The sequence below is a fragment of the Lithobates pipiens genome, unplaced genomic scaffold (genome assembly GCF_037356315.1).
Source record: "Lithobates pipiens isolate NorthernLeopardFrog02 unplaced genomic scaffold, aLitPip1_a1.2 Scaffold_19, whole genome shotgun sequence".
Taxonomy (NCBI): Eukaryota; Metazoa; Chordata; class Amphibia; order Anura; family Ranidae; genus Lithobates; species Lithobates pipiens.
Window position 1 is genome coordinate 401,356,597 of NW_027507764.1, and position 24,457 is coordinate 401,381,053.

General features: G+C 42.9%; 1 protein-coding gene across 2 annotated transcripts in view; it reads right to left on the minus strand.

The window, feature by feature from the left end:
* Window positions 1-891: 891 nt before the first annotated feature.
* RNMT (RNA guanine-7 methyltransferase) overlaps window positions 892-24,457 on the minus strand; it is an 83,044-nt gene continuing 59,478 nt past the window's right edge. For both annotated transcript variants that reach the window (XM_077492392.1, XM_077492393.1), the window contains exons 9-12: window positions 23,081-23,198; window positions 20,216-20,317; window positions 14,704-14,737; window positions 892-1,347 (exon numbers count right to left, since the gene is read on the minus strand). In XM_077492392.1, the coding sequence (XP_077348518.1) occupies window positions 1,310-1,347; window positions 14,704-14,737; window positions 20,216-20,317; window positions 23,081-23,198 (292 nt within the window). In that variant the 3' untranslated portion in view covers window positions 892-1,309. The remainder of the gene's footprint in view (window positions 1,348-14,703; window positions 14,738-20,215; window positions 20,318-23,080; window positions 23,199-24,457) is intronic.

A 24,457-nucleotide genomic window follows, 5' to 3' on the forward strand; every position in this document is an offset into this window, starting at 1 on the left:
CTTGTTTGGCGCCAACAACCATGCCACATTCAAAGTCCCTTAAATCCACTTTCTTCCCCATTATGAGGCTAAACTTTAGACATGGTGAGGACGACTTGCTGAAGTTAGATGCCTAAACTATTGCCTAAACTTACTTGCTGCAATTTGTGTTACCAAGCAATTGAACAGGCGTACCTAATAAAGTGGCGTGCGTGTGTATAACACACACACACATATTACACACACACAGGTTTTTACACATGCATTTTGTGATGTTCATCGTTCATATTTAACAATACAAAGTAAGCAGAAGCCAAGAATCCATGGTTTCCATATGGCACCACCTAATGAGTACTTGATGCAACTATATGCTGTTGGATAAAGTTATTTTTACACCAAGGCGTTTTGGCACTTAAAGCCCCTGTAAAGTGCCTCGCTTGTCACTCCAGTGTGAAAGCCCAAGTGCTTTCACACACGAGTGGTGCGCTTGCAGGACAATGAAAAAAAGTCCTGCAAGCAGCATCCTTGGGGGTATACACCACCCCTGCCCATTGAAATCAATGGCCATCGCCGCCGAAAGCACCTGCAAAGCACTTTGGCAGCGGTGTTTTGCGGGCACTACTGACCCCTACAATGGCCGCTAGCAGAGGTTAAAAGTGTCCCGCTAGCAACCGAAAAGCGATGCTAAAAATAGCGCCACTTCACCGCCGACGCCTCCCCTGCCCGAGTGTGAAAGTGCCCTAAATGCTTCTATATTTACCATGTCTTTGTTGTAAACTAGCAATTCTATAAGCAGTTAGGCACAGAGAAATGTGTATGGCTCTTTCATTATAACAAAATATAGTGTATAAAAAGGGGATTTGATTATTTAAATTATACATTTTAAGCAGAATAATGGTAGATACAAAAGGCTTGTTTCAGATGTTTATTTAGATACATAATAGCATTATCTTTCCTCTTCAATTAAATCTAACTGTTGCTGCTGTGACAGGCGTAGTCCTTTGAATCTCAGAAAAATTATTTTCCTTTTGAACACAAATAGTTAAAATTTAAAAATATTTCTAATCCTTGGTCTGGAAATCTTCTCCCAACAGTATGCATACAAAGATTAAAATATTTATACAAAAAAATAGTTCCTGGTCTTATTTACACAAACAAAAAGCCTGTCACAGACGGGCACTTGCAACTGGCACATGAATTTGAAGTAAATATTTTCAGCATGTATTACTTCCATGCACAAAAACTGTAACAAAAATATATATACTAACACACACAACACTTGAAGAAATTAAAATATGACAAGTTGGCAGATTGTCCCCAGCAATTTCATTCAAGCCTGTTTTTCGAATGCAAATAATAAATATATACCTGAAAAAAAAAAATAAAAATTATAATATATATTTAAAAAAATATATATATTTTTTAAAATGGCAAACAAATATATGATCATTACACAGTATACAGTGAGTATAGAAAAGAATCAAATTTAGTTGATTTGCAGTCTGAAATTAAGAAAGACAGTTTTTGTTTTATCCAGCTGAATTTACACAGCACAACTTATACCAACCACATAAAAGAGAGCCCCCAACATATCAGAAAATCAATAAAAAATAATAATTCAAAAACAGAATTCATCAAGAATGAATAACTCCCTCTCAAAAATGACTTTTAAACTCAATCAGGTGTAGCTAAAAATCTTTCCAATGGCACACAAAGCCAATTGACTCAATTGTGATCAGCTGTGGTAATCTTGATTAGCTCAGAATGAAAGGAGCTTTCCTGGAGTCCCTGGTAGAGCAACTGAAGCAAACAATCAACCATGGGTGACGCGGCACGGTCAAAAGATCTCCGGGATAAAGTTGTGTACAGGTACAATTTAGAAGATTGTTACAAAAAAAAAAAAACTTAAGGCTTTATCAATGTCAAGAAGCACAGTGAAGTCTATTAAGTGGAAGGTGCCTGGTACAACACAGACCCCCCCCCCCCCCCCCCCCCCCCCCAGATCAGGATGTCGCTCTAAACTGGATGAAAGCCAGAAGGAAACTGGTCAGAGAGGCTACCAAGAGAACTACAGTAACTCTGAAGCAACTGCAGGAATTAGGACAGACTGGTTATAGTGTGCATGGCACAACAATATCACAAATTCTCCACAAATGTGGCTAGTAAAAATGCACCTTGAAGATTCTGAGGAAATCCAATACAGCTCATGTTCAAATAACACCATTCCAGCAGTAAAGCATGGAGGTGGCAACATCCTCTTATATGGGGGTGCTTTTCTGCAAGAGGGGCTGGAGCAATAGTCAGGATAGAAGGAAAAAAAAAAATGTACGGAGCAAAATGCTGGATGAAAATCTGCTGCGCTCTTCCAGAAAGTTGTCAATGGGAAGAAGGTTTACCTTCCATCATGACAATGACCCAAAGCGCACAGTGGTTGAAGGAGAAAACGTTGAATGTCTTTGCATGGCTTAGTCTCAGCCCAGATTGGAACTCCACTGAAAATCTGTGGAATGATTTGAAGACTGCAGTTCGCAATCACCAAATTTACCTGAACTTGAGCAGTTCTGCACAGAAGAGAGGGCAAATATTGCAAAGTCTAGATGTGCAAAGTTGGTAAAGATATATCCCAACAGACAAAAGGCTGTAATTAAAGCAAACAGGTGGTTCAACAAAATACTGACAAGGGGGTGATCCTTTCTCCAACTCAGCGATTCGGTTTTTGATTTTTTTTTACACTCAGGGCTTCTGTGGAAGTTGTCCTTTAGGCCCCTTTCACACGGGATGATCCGATCGCTCCGTTGTCCCCGCTGAGTTGGCGGCGGACAGGGCGGTCTCCGCACACTGTCAGCTCTTCGCTCTCCTCTATGGGGATCGGATGTAAACGGACCGTCTGTCCGCGTTCATCCGATCCGCTCTGCAGATGGATAGAAAAATAGTATTTTCCTCAGTCTGCAGAATCGGACAGTAGCGGAGGCAGACAATAGAGGGTGTCTGCGGATGTTCATCCGCAGACACCCGCTATCCCATAGGGATGCATGCATGTCCGTATTTCATCCGCAAACGGATGGATGAAATACGGACATACTGTCCGCATGTGTGAAAGGGGCCTTAAAAAGGGATGTATGGAAACTACCATTGCTGAATTATTTTTAACCACTTTCAGACTGCCCACCTTCGTTACACGTTGGTAGTTTGGAGGATATAGTTATGGCAGCAGCAGCTGCCAAAACCCCGGCATCCTCTCTTTCAGCGAGCGGTCCAGTTTAAAATAAAAGTGGTCTGGGATTCGCCGCAAGATCCCTTTTAACCGCGGCAGCAGAGACCCCCTGCCGCGATCCGGTGCCCTCCCCTCCGCCACTTAACAGAGCAGTCGACAGCAGCGGAGCCAATCACATCCTTCTCGTGGCCTCACATGGAGATGAGTAAGGGGAAGATGGCCCCCACCTGTCTCCATATCATTGCAGGCAGAAGCGACGTCAAAGCATCACTTCCACCCACACTCTTAAAGAGCCATTTTTAAATGACAAATGTTATTATTGCATTTTAATGTAAAATAAGATCTGAGGTCTTTTTGAACCCAGATCTCATATGTAAGGAGGTCCTGTCATGCTATTTTCAATTACAAGGGCTGTTTACATTTCTTGTAATAGGAATAAAAGTGAAACTTTTTTTTTTTTTTTTTTTAAACAGGTTAAAAAAGTAAAAAAAAATTGGCATTCCCAATGGTGACATCCCTGGTGGTCCAGGTGGTGCCCCTGGTGGTGATAATCGGTCAGCACAGAGCTCCCGTCAGAGAAGCAGCCGATAACGGCTCTTCTGATTTACATCATGATCAGTCGTGATCGAACACGGATGATCACATGGTAAACAGTCTCTGTCAGATCAGAGAGTCCCTGACTGGTTGGGTCACCTGGATCCGTCGATCTAGGGACAGCTGAGACTTATCCCATTTTAACAAGATCTCCTTCTGCAGTACTCTGGTGTGGAACTGGGTGTAGGGTACTGCCTCGAAGGAGGCTACCATAAGTCCCAGTTCTCGCATGCAAAACTGGAGCGACAACCACTTGCGGTTTATCAGCAGTTTTACAGCTGATCTGAGAGTCTGCAATCTGTCTGAAGGGAGAAAAACTCTTGCTTCCCTTGAGTCCAAAAGCAAACCTAGATACTCAAGGCGCTGAGTCGGCACCATCACTGACTTCTTCAGGTTCAACAGCCACCCAAATTCTTGCAGGGTCTGCATGGTGATCACCATATCCTCCTCTAATTCTGAGGCGGAAGATGCTCTCAGGAGGAGATCGTCCAGGTAGCCCACGATCGCGATCCCACGTTGTCGCAGAAACACCAATACTGGAGCCAGTACCTTGGTAAAGACTCCGGGGGGGGGGGCTGATGCCAGACCAAAAAGGAAGAGCCACAAATTGGTAATGGGCTTCCCCGACTGCCAAACGCAGAAACTTTTGATGCTGAAGGCATATGGGTATGTGCAGGTACGCATCCTGGATGTCTAAGGATGCCATGGAGTCCTCTTGATTGAGTGCAGCGACTACTGAGCGAACTGATTCCATTCTGAACCTCTGCACTTTTACAAAGTGATTGAGGGCTTTCAGGTCCAAGAACGGACGTACCCCTTCCTTCTTGGGAACTACAAACAGATTTGAGTAGAATCCCTGGAAGCATTTCGATTCCGGAACTGGTACAATCGCGATTCAGCAAGTCCCTTACCGCCCCCAAAAGAGCCTCCTGGCAAACCTGGGATATGGGTATGCTGGAGGGGAAGAATCTGTAAGGTGGCCAAGAAAAAACTATCTATAGCCTGTGGAAATCAGATCACAGACTCCTTGGTCGGATAACCGGGAGGACCACCATGCTGCAAACACCCGAAGTCGACCCCCCCCACCCAAGACATGGGTGGGGGCAAACCTTCATGCGGTAGCACTTTTATTCGCAAGCTCGTTAGGCTTGTGGTTCCAGGGACTTTGACTGTCCGTGGGTGTCCTGTCGGGCTGGGGAAGTTTTGTCAAAACACTTGGCGGACGAAAAAGCAGTTTGTGAGCGGAAAGAGACGCCTCAGCACCACAGCTGACATAGCCCTGGATAACAGAGGGAAAGTATCCAGGGCCGCGTCACAGACGTACTTAAAGCCTTGCACTAGTTGGTCTGCTAGTTCCACCAGGCAGGGGGAGCCTGTTGCTCTCATAATTCGAGGTACAAAAGTTTTGCCCACTCAGTCAGTGTCTGAGACAAGTGCGGATGCCAGTACAGGTCGCACAGCTGACCCCCACAACCGTAAACAAGGAACGAGCCACCGCCTCGGCCTTCCTGTCCGTGGGATCCTTGAATGCAGGAGACCCCTCAACCAGGATCGTGGTTACTTTAACCTGGATACTGGGGGGCCCACGACCAAAGGAGCCGACCATTTTTTGAGAAGGCTTTCCTCAAAGGGTTAACGCACCGCCATGTATTTGGGGACCGCAAAGGTCCATTGCGGGGGCGACCCCATTCCTTGTAAATGAAACTTGTCAAAATAAGTCAGATACGGGAACACCTTAGGTCAGTGATGGCGAACCTTGGCACCCCAGATGTTTTGGAACTACATTTCCCATGATGCTCACACACTCTGCAGTGTAGTGGAGCATCATGGGAAATGTAGTTCTGAAACATCTGGGGTGCCAAGGTTCGCCATCACTGCCTTAGGTGAACGTGCTGGCTTGCAGGACCCAAAAGGGACCGGTACATCAGCAGAGGGATCCGCTGGCTCCTGAATCTTCAGGGTATCACGCACAGCTGTGATAAGTGCTCCCACTAGCGCTTTGTCCTGGAAGGGGACTCATCCTCACTGTCCGAACGGTCCTGGTCAGCGTCTGACAAGACAGAGCAGGGGTCACCGGCCTCAGCAGGACCCGAGTCTGCATCAGAGCTCTCCCCAGAGGATGGTGGGGGGGGGGGGGGGGGGGGGGTGGGCAGGGGCCGCTTTTTAGCATCTTTCTTCCCACGTACCGCCTCTATCTTGGCAACGAACAAATTGAGGACCGCCGTAAGGGTGACCATAGGGACCACGCAGTCGGCAGGTGAACCAGTTTCTGAAGCAATGCTGACCCTACCCTATCTGCCACCCGATGGTGACTTAGGACAGTGACAGTCCCACCCTCCTGCTGCTGACTGAGGGGGTCTAACCCGCTGGACTCACCGCCCTGAGCAGTTCTGCGCTGTATTACAGCAGTGCCTGTAGATGCCGAGCGCTCCCAGATGCAGAGGTACCAAAGCTGTGTCGGTGGCAGGCCGTCAGCACGATCGGTGAAAGATTAGTGAGCGATCTGGAGCACGTGTCCAAATTCACAGGTAAAATCTCCCAGCGCTCTGATGACAAAAAAAGGAAACTGAGGGCACAGGGGCTGCTGCTAGAGCACAAAAACGTGGTCCGTCTACAAGAAAATGGCCACCAGTGTTCTAATAAAGAATCACTAGGAAAATGGCGACTTGAAGCCCAGAAGCATGTCTGACCCTTGCCCACACTTAAAATGGCCACCAGCCAGCGCCATAAGAGGCATAGAAAAAACATGTGGCAGACACAGCGCCGCACCAACACAGGTGCAACCTCGCAGGCATCCATCAGGACTAAGCTTTAGGACCCAGGCACCCCAGTACAGCTAAACCCCCAGGTGAGAGCCCAGGGCACACACCGCTCAGTATCACAGCCCCCCCGTGGGGGGGGGGGGGGGGTGGAGGGGAGTTAGGGGAGAGAAGAGAGGGGGGCCCCTAAATCGACCTCCCAGGGAATGCCCAGCTGCTCCACCCTGCTGAGACAGGGACAGCTGTACTTGCCAGTCATGAAGAGCTGGGAGACATTCCATGGTAGTCATCTCTTGATCAGTACAGGGAAGACTACTGGCCCGGCATACTGTGATGCAGACATCAGCAGCCCGGTTATATGTATGCCCCAGAGCATAAAAGCTCGCTGACCACCTCTGGAGCCGAGGTATGTCGTGGCCTGCCGAGCCGTAGCTGCGACCTGCACACGCTCGATGGTAGGACTGGGGAGACTACAAGGATAAGTGAAACCGCTGTCACCCAGCCGGCTGTTGATAGAAGATTACAGGATCATTCATCTTGCACAAAAAGCAAAGCTTCTGCATCAAAAAAAAAAAAAAAAAAAAAAAAAAAAACAACAACATGGACCTATGGGCCTGCGTGACCTTTTACATCCATTTGATAGAACCTGGTAAATGTATGGACTGAAGACCAAGTTGCGGCCTTGCAGATTTGAGCCATGGGGGCTTGGTGATGCACTGCCCAGGAAGCACTAACAGCCCTGGTGGAGTGAGCTTTAAAATGAAAAGGTGGTATTTTCCTCTTTAAACCACAAGCTTGAACTATCACTTGACAAATACATTTAGAAATAGTAGATTCTAACGCTGCCCGACCTCTTAGGGACCTTCTGGCAACACAAACTTCTGTTTTACAAATCTGAGCGGTCACCTTCAAATAGACCTTGAACGCTCTCACCACAACAAGAGAATGTGGTGAGCTTTCTTCTGCATAACAAGGTTCTGGAAAAAATTAAGGCAGAAGAATATCCTGGTTTAAATGAAGACCTGACACTACCTTCGGTAGGAAATTAGGATGAGGATACAACCTTATCCTCATGAATAATCAAATATGGCTCTTTACAAGAAAGAGCAGCCAACTCTGATACTCGTTGCAGAAGATATGGCAACCAAAAAAATAAAAATAAAAATGTTCTTGTCAAAAGGACCAAGGGAATATATTGTAGCGGCTCAAAAGGCTGTTTATGTAATGCAGACAGGACTAAATTCAAGTCCCAAGTGTTCACGGGAGTAACCTAACCGGTGGATTAATCAGTGTTACCCCCTGAATAAAACTACGGACCAGAGTGTGAAGCAAGTGGTCGTTGGGGGGGGGGGGGGGGGGGGAACCACAGATAAGGCCGGCACCTGGCCTTTGATAGTACTTAAGGCAAACTTCATTTCTAATCCCATCTGTAGAAATTCAAGGATCCTACCTATGACATATTTCCTGGAGTGCCAACCCCTGGATTCACACCAGGGGACATATGCCTTCCAGACTCTAATATACGACTCTAGAGGCCGGCTTCCTAGCATTAACCAATATAGAAACAACTGAACCTGGAAGCCCACGTTCTTTCAGGTACTCAATAGCCAAACCGTTAAATTTTGCGTTTGAAAAAGGTAGGATGGAATACCAGACCTTGCAAGTGAAGGTCTGGCATTGGTGGTGGTGGGATCCATGAGTCCTCTACCACCATCTTCACGATCTCTGCATACCAAGATCTCTTGGGCCATGCCAGGCCAGAAGAATCGCCTCCTTCCCTTCCTGCTTGATCCTGCGAAGAAGTTACGGAAGCAGAACAGGAGGGAGCGCATAGATCAGTGAAAACTGATCCCACGGAAAAACCAAGGCATCTGTTCCGCATGCCAGCGGATCCTTTGTCCTTGACCCAAAATTGTTGATCTTTTTATTGAACTTGGACGCAAACAGATCCACATCCAGAATTCCCCATCTTTGGCTTATTGACAGAAAGATATCGGGGTGAAGAGACCATTCTCCTGGGAACAACTGTTGGAGACTCAAGTAGTCCGCTTGCCAATACTCTATTCCCGGAATGATGATTGGCGATACTCAAGGAATGTTGTCTTCTGCCCAGGATAGGATATGATTTACCTCTGAGCCGCATGACTTCTCGTGCCCCCTTGGTGATTGATATAGGCCACTGTTGTGGCATTGTCAGATTGGATCCTGATAGGACAATTCCGTAATCTGAGAGTCCAGGCCTTCAGGGCTAGGCGTGTTGCCCAAATCTTAAGTATACTGATGGGCAAGGTCATTTTTGTTTTTGGACCATTTTCCTTGGCCAGATGCTTCTTCCAGGACTGCTTCCCAGCCCAGAAGGCTGGCATCTATTGTCACCACCTTCCAGGTAACTGGTAGGAAGGACTTTTCTTTCTAAAGATTCTTGGATATCAACCAACTGAGGCTTTGACTCACTTTGCGGGATAAACTCATTGGGTAATCTAGAGCTTGGACCTTCTTCTTCCAAGTTGACAGGATACTGTTTTGCAGCAGTCTCAAACAAAACTGTGCTTAAGGAATGGCCTTGAAAGAAGCTACCATCTTTCCCAACAATCTCAAGTCGAATAGAATGATTCTTTGCTTTGGCCACGTGAATCAGTTCCCTTATGGAACCGATCTTTGCCTGGGGCAAAAACACCCTCTTCTGAGCTGTATCTATGATCAGGCCAAAGCACTGCAATATCCTTGATGGTTTTAAAGGAGGATTTCTCTAGATTGAGAGTCCAACCTAGGCATTCCAGGTGGCCGACTGTGGTGACCAAACTCTGGTTTAAGGGGGCTACCGACTGATCTATCAAGAGTAGATATTCTAAATAAGCTAGAATAGTTATAACTCTGAGCCCTTAATCTGGCTAAAGGGGAGCCAGAACCTTTGTAAACACTTGAGGTGCAGTAGCTAGACCGAAATCAGAGCTACAAACTGAAAAAGAAAAATTTTCCATCTCGAAGTGTAGATATTTCTGGTGAGCGGGGAAAATAGGTACATGTAGATAAGCATCCTTGATGTCGATTGGCGCTAGCAGTTCTCCACCTTGTAGAACGGAGACCACTGGTTGGACTAACTCCATGCGAAAAGAGCAGATATTCAAAAACCAGTTTAGATCTTTGAGATCTAAAATGGGTCAGACATCCCAATTTGGTCTTGGTAATGTAAAGAGTTTTGAATAAAACCCTAACTCTCGGCTCTTCCATGGGAACTACAGATATCACTTTTTGAGAGATGATCCAAACACCAGAAATACTTTTTTCTGGGAACATTTGATCTAAGAAAACAAGGAGACAAGAGCTCTCAGAACTCTAGTCTGTACCCTAGAGATACTGAGGGAGCCACCCATTTGTCTCGAGACAGTTCCTGCCAGACCCTTGAGAACTGCAGAAGTCTTCCCACCACTCAAGCTAGGGGGGGGGGGGGGCGCCCCTTCATAAGGAGGTTTTATTATATTGTTTAGTGGGCTTCCTCCCCAAGGCCTCTTGACCCTGGGGATTGATCCCGAGGTTTACTTCTTGAATTTGACGGTGGAAGCCATCGTGCCTGCCTGGAGGCAGATGCCCCTGGCACTGGAGAAGAAGCTTGTTTAAAAGAAAAATGCTTAAACTTCTTCTTAACTGGTAAAAGGGAACTTTTTCCATTAGAAATTCTTTGGATGTATTTAGCCAGATAGTCTCCAAACAACCATTTACCGTGAAATGGAAAACTAGCCAAGAGCTTTTTGCATGGCTCTTCGGCTGACCAATTTTTCAACCATAGAACTCTAGACACATGTACCAGCCCGAGCATAAGCCGTGACGCTTGGAGAATAGCGTCTACTGTAAGACATAACACCTCTGATATCCCGGCCAAATCTTGGGCCTGCTGATCAGGAATAATCTTGAGCACCTCTTTAAACTGGTCTTTTAAGGACTGACATAGCTCGATCGCGGCCAGCGCAGGCTGAACCACTAAGTTTTTTCTCCCAGAGGATATAGCAGCATCAATTGCTGTAACCCCCCATTTCTTATTAAATTTACCCCATAGAATAAAGTGTTGAAAACACCCAACGTCCCTGATGGCTCACTCTGACCAGCCATATCACTCTCAGGGAAGGATGCCATCGTTTTTGAGATTTAGGCTTCCTAGTGGCTGTAGAAGTTTTTAACCCCTCTTCTGTCCATAGCCCGATGCACAAAGAGGTACTACCGGAAGGAACGCATTCACTGCTTGAGCAATAGTCCAGCCCTGCCGCTGCTATTAATGCTCAGCCTGATGCAATAGTAAATGTGTCAAAAGGAATGCCCATCACCAAACCTCTTTCACACCCCTCCGTCAGCTTGCAGCAGTAAAAATTGGGTTTTAAAAACACACATTCCTATGCTGGACATTGGAGGACACAAACGATGCGCTAAGCTGCCCCCCCCCCCCCTTTAATATACAAATTGAAAAAATAAAGCTTTCCGGCGTGAGCGTGGGCTTCTGATCCTATGGGATAACTCAGAGGGTGGAAAAATGGTGAGGAGAGTGCCTGGAAGCCACCGAGTAGGGCAGTGTGTTTCCCCCCAGCTCTCCCCCCTGTTTTTCTCCTAACACTCTCTCGAGAAGAGGGGGATGTCCGGTGAGGAACCCCCCCCCCCCCCGACTTACCGGAGGTCTGCTGCCAACTGGAGAGAAAGGAAGCCTGCTGCGCCAGACACATTGTGATCTTTCGAGCAAAGCATGAGAAGGTATGTGCTCCATACAGGCCCCAGTGGTGAAACATAGGCATGACAACATTTACTAATGTAAAGGAGACATTCATAAGAAAATTCAAAAAATTTCTTAGAAAACTCCTTACCTTTCCCGCTGCAGGGTTTTCTGTGGTAAAACCAACAGACCCAATCTGCACCCTTCACGGTGGGTTACATTAATAAACCGTCAGGAGCTGGGGAACCTGGGGGGATCCACAATCCTGGGCCTGTAATAGCACCTCCGCCAGTAAAACTTTATGGCCTTAAAGCCAAAAGTACTGGATCCTGGGGTCAAGCTCTCTAAAAAGAGAAGCGTTTACAAGCAAAATCTCGTTTCTTCGGAAACAAGGCCGGGGTACCAATCAATTTGGCCTAAAAGACACACTGAATGGATCCGGCTGCATAGATCGCCTCAGCAAGGATTGCTCCAGTGGAGTTCAGCACAGCACATCTTTACTCGTGACCAACACCTTAGACATTGGCGAAAAAACTGAGGTACTCTCGGTAGTGAGAGGGGTTATATAGAGACTGGTCTTCTTGTCTTAGGGTGTGCCCGTGTCCATCACCTGAAGGTGGCCTATAACCCACATAGTAACTACTATAGTCCTGTGTCCCGTGATGTACGATAAGAAAAGGATATAAAATTTGGTGTGGTCAAGGGGGGTAAATCTTCAAGAGGTGAAGTGGTTAAAAGAAAAAAAAAAAAAAAAAGTTAAAAATACAAAATGTGTGCTGAAAGTTACACTTCTGTCCATGATATCACTCTCAATCCACCTTCACCTTGTGGTTACCTTTCCACCACACTAATGCTCTCAACCTGGTTTTAATAACATATACTTTGCCTTGAAAAAGTATTCATACCCATTGAAATTTTCCACATTTTGTCATGTTACGACCAAAAATGTAAATGTATTTTATTGTCATTTTAAACTTTGTTTTTCTGTATTTTTTTTTTTGTTGTATTCATTCCCTGCATTAAAAAAGGTAAAAAAAAAAAAAAAAAAAGTGAAAAGAAAGCAGGGCTGGGGGAGTGCCAAGTCATGCTGGGTTCCTGTAGATGCAATTGGCTCGGCTCAGGAGTAAGTCCACACTTGCACACTATGGTGGTGCACCAAGATGAAGAGGTGTCTACAGCGCCAGTGGGAGACCCCAGAAGAGGAAACTTAGAGCCACTCTGTGCAATACGGTTACACAGAGCAGGCAAGTATAAAAGGTTTGCTACTCTAGAAAAAGATATAAGCTTTAGAAACACCTTAAAGTGGTTGTTAAGCCACTGCACTACAAACAGCTCATCCCCTCTGTTAACCATCATTATCTATTTTAGAGTCTGTGCAGAAAAAAAAGCCCCGATTATACCTTATATCAGAGCATCTCCAGAGATGCACGCGACTCTTCGGCTCTCTCCTCTGCCCAGTTGACAACTATAGTGGGCGGGGTTGAGCACTGTTGCTGATATCAACCGGGGAGGAGAGGGGGCCAAGGAGTCACGTGAGCCTCGGGAGATGCTCCCATAGAAGGTAGAATCTTTTTTTGCAGCACAGACAAACTAGCTGACAGGCAGGGAGAGGAGGGGAGGGGAGGGGAGAAGAGGAGGGGAGGAGGGAGGCAGAAGAGCAGAGAGCAGGGCTGCAGATAACAGAGGCAAGTAAACTGACCAGTGTCAGGGCTCAGCAACCATGATATACCGTGGCCAGTTTACGGGGGGGGGGGGAAGGGTATAGCCAGGTAGGATCAGCCAGGTTTTTAAGGTGATAGAAGGGGCCAAATTACACAGCACAACCACTGTGCTGTTAAACATGCTTCAAGGGAACACGATCTGTTTTTTTGGGGGGGGGGGGGGGGGTCACAAACACTACGTTTTGTTCAGTGTCCTGGAGCCCAGAGGCTTTGTAGAATCTCTTTTGTAGAGCCTCTATGGGATAAAGACTTTTCTCTTAGTACATATCCTACCTTGTAGCTGCCATGGGAGCCTGCTTCCATGCGAAAAGACTGACTGCTTATAAAATACTAAAAAAGGTACAAGTGCTGCCCATTTGTTTAGGTGAACACATAGGAGTACCCTGTTAGAAACTGACCTGAGCTTAGACTGGATCAGACAAGCGGATATTTTATATGATGATATGGATTTGCTGTACAAAGCTCTCCTGCAATGAAAAGCTTTTCTATTCAGCAAGGTTGTTGCCTTGCTGAATAAAAAGTGCAGGGCAAGTTTGCTTAGACTGCATCTGTGTGTCCAGTACAGTTATGTAGTGAATCTTTCACATTCCTGGTACACACATATGTGCATGTATTTAAAAAGATGCTACTGACATCACTTCAAAAGCTCCATTACTGCCATTCTGATTTTGTGCTACTTTTTCATAAAATTTTGCAGATAAAAGCAGCAAAACATACATACATTTGCAGGATGTGGAATTCTGTGCAAGCAGATAAGCATGGGAATTATAAACTGCATAAACTAAACTTTCTACCAGATTATTAGCATTTGTAGGAGTGCAATCCAAAACAAAATGAACATTTCCCTTCTGGTTCCTGTCTTAATATATTAAGAGTAAAAAAAAAAAAATAATACTTTAAAAAGGATCATTGCAAAGCATTTGATAAAGACAAATAGTTACCTGCAGTAAAAAAACGCATTAGATTCAAAGCAAAAAGGCACCTTAAGCTAGGTGCTTATCTTTGTATAACAGGTGGGCTTAATAACCAACAGCAGGCCTGAAAAGGGGCAAAGCCAAAACAAAACACTAGGGCTGGGTTCACACTGATACTACACAAGTCATACCACCGTCATCCTATTTTGCTCTGTAACATCAGTCCTACATCCATCTGACTTGAATGAACAGGATACTACTTTGATCCATCTTTGTGATAGTATGACTTGTCCTTTGACCAATCAAAACAATCCCAGTGTGACAAATTCCTTTTACTGGTGCGGTAATCACCATGTTGGATGTCACAAGTCAGATGTTTAGGACGAGGATCCTACTTCAATGATATTCAATGGGCTGAAGTAGGACCAAAGTGGGACCAAAAGTGGTACAAAAGTAGTACAGGGAGCATCTTTCAAAGTCAGACCAGTTAAGACGGCTCTCATAGGGAAAGACTGATTTTGTCAGAGCATTTGGCGTACCAGTGTGAACCCAGCCTAATAGCATGTTTTACACCTCTGGACATGAAGGCTTGGGCATTTAGCAACCCATGCTTATGCCACATGCTCAGCTTTACTTAAGCCTGTGAGTTGCAACTGTTAACAGAAATGTGTACTGACTTAGGGGGTTGGAAAACACACAAGAAAAACAGGTCAATAAAAAAAAAAAAAAAAAAAAAAAGGACAGGTTAGTTTTTCATTTGGTTAGTTCATCCCAGGACATGAATCACCATCAGTTTATGCCATATAGAGTATTTAATATTACTTACTTGTAGCTTCCCATTCAGATTTACTTAGAGTTCCCTGAAAGTAAAAAAAAAAAAAAAAAAAAAAAAAAAAAAAAAACTCATTAAAAAATAGATTAATTTAGAGGTCTTAAAATAGGACATTTTAACATGACCTGTAGCTTTTATTTTAATTCAGTACATGTGAAAAAAAACTCAAATCTACATAATCTTGGGTTATTAAAACAGATTAGATTTTTATGGTTATAGATTATAGGATTTGCTTCTGGTTGATCCTCTTATCTAAATGATAAAAGATAGGTCTGACTGAGACCCAAGCCCCTAGAGAGAGCGAATATCTGCTAGACACCTCAGTGTCGACTCTCACTCTGCCTGCAGAGAGAACTTCAGAGTAGAAGCTATAGGTACTTTATACTACATAATGCACATCTATAAAATACACAACTATGCATTGTTTCCTCCCCCATCATAAACTTGTAGGATGGCCATGGGTAGCCTAGGACCAGGTCTCATTTCTCTGGACTGACATGATTCAAAACACAAAGTGGCATTTTTCTTCTTTGGGTAAGAGACATTTACTCAGAAATAACGTTATTTGCCAATGCTCACACATGCACATTTGATGTGAAGTGTGATGCTGTTAAGAGATCTTTACATATGAATTTGTTTTTTCAAAACCAGGATTTTAGAATTTAAACAAGGAAACAATAAAGCATGAGTAAAACAAAAGTGGAACAAGTACCCATTACCACGTAGGAACCACAAACACAGAATACTTAATATACAAGTTAGGCACCCTATATCCATTAGAAATACATAAAAATGCAAAGTTATAAATATATTTTAATGCTATAATAATTCAATTGTAAAAAAGTGTTTTACTGTGTTATTCCTATTAAAACGCAAGTATGGCAGTAAGAGCGTAATGATGCAAGCTGGCTTAACAAATATATATATATATATATATATTTTTTTTTTTACAAATGTTTCATAAAATAAATAAAAATAAAAAAAGTGGGAAAAATAAAGTTGCAAAAGGATAAAAAAATAAAAAAAAAAAAATATAAAGACAAATATAATCTTATTATAAGTAAACTAAAACTGTACGAGTTCTAGCCTATAAAAAGTATGGAAAGCAAACACCAAGAGGCGTTGGTTCAGAACACTCGCCTAAGACAAATCTTTGCCACTATCCACACTCCTCCATGCATTGATATGAACCTCTTTAATCAAAGAAAGGCTCATACTGCTAAGAGTATAGAGCTCCACTTCCCAGCTGCAAACGAAGATACAAAATGTTCAATGTCCTGGGTTCATGAAGGGAGTCTCCTAGGCACTCAGGAAACTACAACCAACAGTCGCAGGTATCATTTGCAATGGGTTATGTTTGTAGTTTACAATTAACACAGGTTTAAAAGGAAAAATACGGCTCTTGAAAAATATATAAAGTGATTAATATAGTCTCATGTGAAGAAAAAAAAAAAGGAACACCACTCTTATAAAAGTAAAGGACAAAATGTTTTACTGAAAGCTCACTTTCTGACCATCTTTAACAAGCCATATGTATGTGTTTAAGCTACAGAGGATGGAGCATATCCAACCTCTGACTAATTTACCTGTGTGCTGTGAATAAAGCCAAGACATTATAAAATGTATAAAATGAGAAGAAAAAATGAAATAAAACCTGCTGGCAGCAAGTAATAAATAAAAAGTATTCCTATACAACAAATAGTTACCAGTTTCAATGGGCACTCTGTCTGCCCGTTTTTCATCTATCCGTTAACAGAAAAAAAATAGAAAGCAATGCATTCCTCTGGGCAAAAAAGTGATCATCCGTTTACATATGCATCCATTCAGGTTTGTTTTTTTAATCACTTGCTTACTGGGCACTTAAAGCGGGTTTGTACAGAAAATTGCAAGTTCATCTTATTCAAATGGCTTTGGAACATAGATGCAGTTATGACCATTGAAATAAAATATGCAGTACTTACCTTTTATTTTTAAATGTTTATGCCGACTTCCGGGCTCTCCTCCCGTGGGAGTAGGCGTGTTTATCGGCTTCGCAATGGTCCCTGGGAACTTTTTTAGCTATTTCCCAGGAATCCATGGGTGAAACAGTCTTGCCGAAATCTCGTGAGATTTCGGAAGGAGGACGCCGGTCACATGACGAGGGCGTGTCCGAAATTGCCATTTTGAAAGTGGGCAGGCAGCTCTATCTGCCATTACCACTATAGCACACGAGGCAAGAGGAAGGAAAACAAAGAGGACACTCAATGAGCATGTGCGAGATGGAGCGGTGGATGCTGGGAGCTCAGCGTCATCGCATCCAGGAAGTAAATGCCTGTGGGCTTCAAACGCCCACAGTGAAAATGGAAACCGCCGGACTGCTTTTTTAAAAGTTTTCCTTAGCAATGAAATCATCACGCCGGGGGTTAAAAAGACGCAGATCGTGACTGCAAAGACACCGTAGGAATCGCCCACCAGTGACACAGGTTAAAAAAAAAAAAATAAATATAAAAAAAAACAAACAAAAAAAAATAAAAAACAGCAGCGGAATCCCGCTTTAAACCCCCCTCCTGTCCAGACCCAATTTTCAGCTTTCAGCACTGAAGCACTTTGAATGACAATTGCATGGTCATACAACACTGTACCCAAATAAATTTATCATTTTTTCCCCCACAAATAGAGCTTTCTTTTGGTGGTATTTGATCAACTCTGCAGTTTTTATTTTTTCTTAAAAAAAAAAAAAAAAAATAGAAAAAAAAACTTTTTTTATTTATATTTTGTTATAAAATTGTGTAAACAGGTCATTTTTCTCCTTCATTGATGTACGCTGATGAGGCGGCAGTCATGGGCACCGATAGTTGGCAGTGATGGGCACGATTGCTTACACTGACAGGCAGAACTGTGCTAGGTGGCACTGATTGGCACCACTGGTGGGCATTGATAGGTGGCACTGGCAGGTGACAATAATAGGTGGCACTGGCAGGGGGTACTGAATGGCACAGAGGAGGCATCTTTACCTCCTTCCTCTTCGGGACCAATGTCCCTTTAACATAAGCCGGTGATCTGTTTTTTTTTCTCATCATGCTGTCAGCCATTTAGGCGCCAACTGGCCCTCCCCATGTGCCAAGAACAAGGTTTGGAACCAGAGTCTATTGCCTGGACATCACTTTACCAGAACAGGGATTGTTGAGAATAAGGCTTGGAAACAGAGCCTCCTGTGCCCGGAAAGGACTTCATCCCAGCTGGGGATTACTATTCGGGATCATCCAGTCAAAGAACACATCCAGGTAACACCCAATGCAGCGACCTTGTAAACCCCCCACCAAAAGGACTCCTATAGTGCATGCAACCGGAAACTCAGACTGAGATCCATCGCTGCACGACTGACCAGATTTTGTGGCGATTCAAGACATGACTTACGCCAGGCACAATAGCAGAAAGGGAACCAAACCATTTAGTTCCTGTACCAAGGAGGGGCCCTGGAGGGCAATCTAGCAGATAACCATACTAGCTGCTCCCAGAAAAGCCATGTAGGTAGATAGCAAAACACAATACATTCACATGTATTGTGTGGTAGTGGGGGGGGGGGGGGTGTAATGGGTAAAGGATGACCAATGGGAATGTATGTGCTTTAATTACACATTGTATTATTGCACATAGTACTATAATGGCAAAAATAAAATAAAAGATATACAGTGCCTTGCGAAAGAATTCGGCCCCATTGAACTTTTCAACCTTTTGCCACATTTCAGGCTTCAAACAAAGATATAACATTTAAAAATTTTTGTGAAGAATCACCAACAAGTGGGGCACAATTGTGAACTGTAACGAAATCTATTGGATAATTTAAACTTTTTTAGCAAATAAAAAACGGAAAAGTGGTGCGTGCAAAATTATTCAGCCCCTTTACTTTCAGTGCAGCAAACTCACTCCAGAAGTTCAGCGAGGATCTCTGAATGATCCAATGTTGTCCTAAATGACTGATGGTGATAAATAGAATCCACCTGTGTGTAAACAAGTCTCTGTATAAATGCACCTGCTCTGTGATAGTCTCAGGGTTCTGTTGAAAGCGCAGAGAGCATCATGAAGACCAAGGAACACACCAGGCAGGTCCGTAATACTGTTGTGGAGAAGTTTAAAGCCGGATTTGGATACAAAAAGATTTCCCAAGCTTTAAACATCCCAAGGAGCACTGTGCAAGCAATCATTTTGAAATGGAAGGAGTATCAGACCACTGCAAATCTACCAAGACCTGGCCGTCCCTCTAAACTTTCAGCTCAGACAAGGAGAAGACTGATCAGAGATGCAGCCAAGAGGCCCATGATCACTCTGGATGAACTGCAGAGAACTACAGCTGAGGTGGGAGAGTCTGTCCATAGGACAACAATCTGTCGTACACTGCACAAATCTGGCCTTTATGGAAGAGTGGCAAGAAGAAAACAATTTCTCAAAGATATCGATAAAAAGTCTCGTCTAAAGTTTGCCACAAGCCACCTGGGAGACACACCAAACATGTGGAAGAAGGTGCTCTGGTCAGATGAAACCAAAATCAAACTTTTTGCCCACAATGCAAAACAATATGTTTGGTGTAAAAGCAACACAGCTCATCACCCTCAACACACCATCCCCACTGTCAAACATGGTGGTGGCAGCATCATGGTTTGGGCCTGCTTTTCGTCAGCAGGGACAGGGAAGATGGTTAAAATTGAGGGGGAAGATGGATGCAGCCAAATACAGGACCATTCTGGATGAAAACCTGTTGGAGTCTGCAAAAGACCTGAAACTGGGACGGAGATTTATCTTCCAACAAGACAATGATCCCAAACATACAGCAAAATCTCCAAAGGAATGGTTCACAAATAAACGTATCCAGGTGTTAGAATGGCCAAGTCAAAGTCCAGACCTGAATCCAATCGAGAATCTGTGGAAACAGCTGAAAACTGCTGTTCACAAACGCTCCCCATCCAACCTCACTGAGCTCGAGCTGTTTTGCAAGGAAGAATGGGCAAGAATTTCAGTCTCTCGATGTGCACAACTGATAGAGACCCCAAGCGACTTGCAGCTGTAATCGCAGCAAAAGGTGGCTCTACAAAGTATTAACGCAAGGGGGCTGAATAATTTTGCACGCCCCACTTTTCATTTTTTTATTAGTTAAAAAAGTTTCAAAAATCCAATAGATTTCGTTCCACTTCACAATTGTGTCCCACTTGTTGGTGATTCTTGCCAAAAAATAAAAATGTTATATCTTCATGTTTGAAGCCTGAAATTTGGCAAAAGGCTGTAAAGTTCAAGGGGGCCGAATACTTTCGCAAAGGCACTGTACAGATATAATATATCTGGTAGGAATGTAACAAAAAATAAATAAAAAATGAATATGTATAATCTGTTATTCTCATTGCCAAAGCATAGGCAAAAGAGGTTGTTTAAGGAACATCAGGACATAACACCTCTACTAACTGCTGGCTAATAGAAACAGAACTATATACATCGGTTTTAGCAGTAGCACATATAATTGACTAAAAACACTTACCAAGGGCATCTTGGCTTTGCCACTATCCTTAGTTCTCTTGGCATGCTCATAGTCTTCTTCACTGTTCGAGACTAAACTTGCATGTGATGCTGGCGGATATTGCTAAAAGATTTTTAAAAAATATGTCTGGTTAATGACGCAGTAAAATTACTACCTTCCAACAATAAAACAAAACTACAAAATACTGTACATTTAAAAGTTCTACTGTATATTCCAGTGGGGCTGTATAACAAACTGATTAAAATAACCATATTTTAGTCAGCAATCTAACAGTGAGTCAAAGTAAATGCACTTTTTATTCAAGTTGTTGTTTGTTTTGACAAATGTATAATCCATGAGAAGAATGAGAATCTCCTAAAATCCACAATATTATGCAGCACTACTTTAACTATCATGCTCCAGTACTTCACAAGACCATGCAATCAAAAACAGCAGCTTGTGTCTGATCTTTTTCATCTTACCACGTCAAACATCAATTCGACACCAAAATAAGACTGTACTCAGTAACATGTAGTCAAGAGTATATATTTTTAAATCTCCAGAGATGCCATTAAGTCAAGCAATTTTCCTTGCTGTGACCAAAAATGTATAATTATAACAATATACAAAAATGAATGCCTTACACAAAAGTAGTAAAAAAAAAAATATGCATGCATGATGAAGAACAGTCAGCTACAACCGATTTAGACGTTTGTTTTTGTTTTTTTAAATAGACGCAATCTGTCTCAGATTCTTTACAGTATAAAATCTATTTAAATAGTATAGGCAAAAAAAAAATAAAAAATCCAAGAGACAGAACAGCTTATACTTTTCTGCCCTTGGGGGGCCTTAAATCATAGCCATTTAGCATTAATGTTTTTTAATTGGTTTAAATGGGAACCATAAACATATAGCTTTTCATCAGAAAAGAAATGCTTGTATTTAAAAGACAAATTTTTTTTTTTTTTTTTTAGAAAACCAATTATGCTCATCTATGTTGATGCAGTATTGATCACCTGCCAGCTCTGTAGTGAGAGCCGAGTGATCAAAACCAGCACTAACTCAGCTCTCCCCTCTGCTCTGAGCAGAGTCGGGGCCGTAAGTCACTCAATGGAGCATTGGGCTGTAAAGAGGGTGGGAGGGGCTGGGTCACGCTCTCAGCAAGTAACTGAGAGGATGAGCCAGGTGCAGCTTCAGGGTGGATCTCGACCATATGGTCGGGATCTTTTCAGAGCCTAGACCGGCTCTGATGTCAGCAGGCTTCAGCCCGTTGTGGGCTCAAATGGGTCACAGGAGTGCAGAACAAACTGCACTCCTGTGATCCATAAAAGCATAGCCAAAAAAGCTTTGGCCATACTTCTGCTTTAAAACAATTCACATTATCTCCCAATTTTAGTAAAGAATCAATAAACAGTCCTTAGTCATATATTTTTAAGTGCTTTAGCATTATAGTATGTTGTCACGTAGTTTATTGAAGAACTGATACAGTCATGCAGAAAAAAAGAAAATTTTATAATAAGTTATAGTACGAAAAATACAAGAACCAAAGACCACCAAGGTACATGGGATGAACACGCCGTCCCATAACCAGGAAGTTGTTCATCAGATGTACCTGGCGGTCTTTCGTTCTTGTATGGTTTATTCTTACTATGACTTTTTTTTTTTTTTTATAAAGACCGCCAGGTACATTGGATGAACAGCTTCTTCCTGGTTACGGGACGGCGTGTTCATCCGATGTACCTGGTGGTCTTTGGTTCTTGTATTATACAGGCTGTAAAGCACCTAGCATCTGGCAGGATCTTCCCTATACCCCTCCCCCCATGGATCTGCAGGGATTGTGATGTTGAAGATGTGGCCAACAACACCTGTGGGGAACTTTACTCTTACTAATCCCAGTTCACAATATACTTCCATGAATTTTAGGGGGCTTTCCTATCAGAAGATTTTATGCAATTTATCTGAGCCACTGGGCGGAGCTGGTCCATATGGATGAGCGCGACTTACTCGGGTGGGTGTCGCTTGGGGTGTGGGCACATGGATACATATAGGAAAGAAATGTGAAAAATGTTCCCCGTGGGATTTTAAGGCAGCAAATTGAGAGACATCAAGATTAAAAATATGAGCTTTGGTGTGACAAAGATTCGTAAACTTTTTTACAATATTGCTAGATTTACAATCCTAGGTAAAACCAGTTCCAAGTCGAAATGCATTGGGGTATATCCCTACACTAAGTGGTTGTGTTATAACATGTAAAAGGAAAAAAAAAAAAAAAAATGTTGGAACCCATAAGGAGAGATTTTTTGATGAAACAGATACATTTTACCTAGGATTGTAAATCTAGCAATATTGTAAAAAAGTTTACGAATCTTTATTGTCACACCAAAGCTCATATTTTAATCTTATCATGCTTATCCACTGTGACGGGTGTCATTTAGTGTTGTATAAGCAATAAAATATTTTGGAAAAAATTTATTTGATGTCTCTCAATTTGTTGCCTTAAAATCCCACGGGGAACATTTTTCACATTTTCTTTCGTATAGATTTCCGGGATGTGCAGCTTTTTTTGAAACCCAGTAAAAAAATGTTCAAATTTTGTCTTTCATGGATACATATAGAGGCAATTAGGAGAGACGAGCCATTGACAGTCTAGGCTCTGAGGAAAAGGGTATGCCCTTGAAACACGTCAGCCAGTTGGGATATCGTCTCATCCCCTCATCAGGTCCGGTTTGCTGGTGTCTAGAGATGCAGACTGATAAGCTAGTTTGTTTTTATAAAAATTCTACCATTGGTAATGCACAAGGTCGGTGCACCATCCCTTTTTCTGTTCTAATATTATACAATGTTGGGGCGACAGTCTATATCATTAACAAAGCTTAACAAAATTACCTCTAAAGCCTGCATTTTTTTCAGCAGAGTTTTCTGTTCGACATTTTTAACCTTCTCTTCAAAAAATTCCTTAAAAGTCCTCTTGTAAATTAGTTTCATTTTATACTTCTTAGCCATTCTGCAAAACAAATATACGTGTTAGTTGCTCCCACGCTTTCACTTCAGATCCATCACTGCTTGCTTATTATCATTTTCTCCATCTATTTTTCTAAATGAAGCACTTGGAACAGACACAGCAGCACCTCAGCAGACATAGCAGCACCTCATGGCCAGTACTGGAATTACAATTTCAAAAGTTATTTGACTTTCCACTGCATACTTTACCATTCATATTGCAAACATGCTTTTAGGAAACCAGTACTGAGAAATTTTGGATGCTGCCATTGCTGAGCTCTGCCTGGCTTATATACTTCAGTACTTTACACATCAGAGATTTGACTTCAAGGACATTTCAATCTGCATGTTTGTTCTGGGACCTAAAAGAGGAGCTCCAGTCATTTTAGTGTTTATTAAAAGTCAGCAGCTACTTTAGCTGCTGACTTAAACACGCACTCAGCTGCCCCACGATCCAGCAATGTGCTCACCCGAGCCACCCCCTCTCCCCGGCATTTAAACTATGCATGTGCAAGTCACGCTGTGCCTCCTGAATGGTCTAGCATTCCTCTGGTACCTGTGCCGTGTCCCAGAAGACTGGAGGGAGAGGGAGAGGAGAACTTTTACGCAGATCACCTAGTTTTGACAGGTACCCACTCCGCCATAAGTGCTCCTCCCGTGCCACTTTTGGCACGGGAGGAGTACTTAAAGCAGAATTTCCCTTTCCCCTTTTGGGTGCAGCTCCACTTTAAGTATCAACATTTTACAAAAAAAAAAAAAAAAAAGACAAAAGATGGGGCTTCTGGACTTTTTAGGCACCATGTATAAAATAACAATCATAGGATAAAGATAAAAATCAACATTTTATTAAGAACATATTTTTTCATTGTACTAGACAACAGAGATTGCTAAAAGAGCATCTAATCACAGCAGGACTCATATCCTTCATAATATACAGACTATACCACCATTTCACATTTTCACTTTTGAAAATAGATGGTAAACATTTAATACATAATCTTCAGAAATATGATTATTCTACTCGCGGTATTAAGTGTACTGCTTGAGAAGGAGAAAGCTCTACATGTTTCGCGTGTTTTAACACACTTCTTCTGGAGCGAGAGGTGTGCGACTAGTAAATCAAAAAAGTGGGTTCAAAAACGAGGGACCCCACAAGGCTGATTCACAATCCTATAGAGGACTGCTGCAGTTTCAATGTTCAAATGGTTGATAGCACCTAAACGCATGCATCAATGCCTCCAGTTCAGGAGAAAGGTTTTTTCA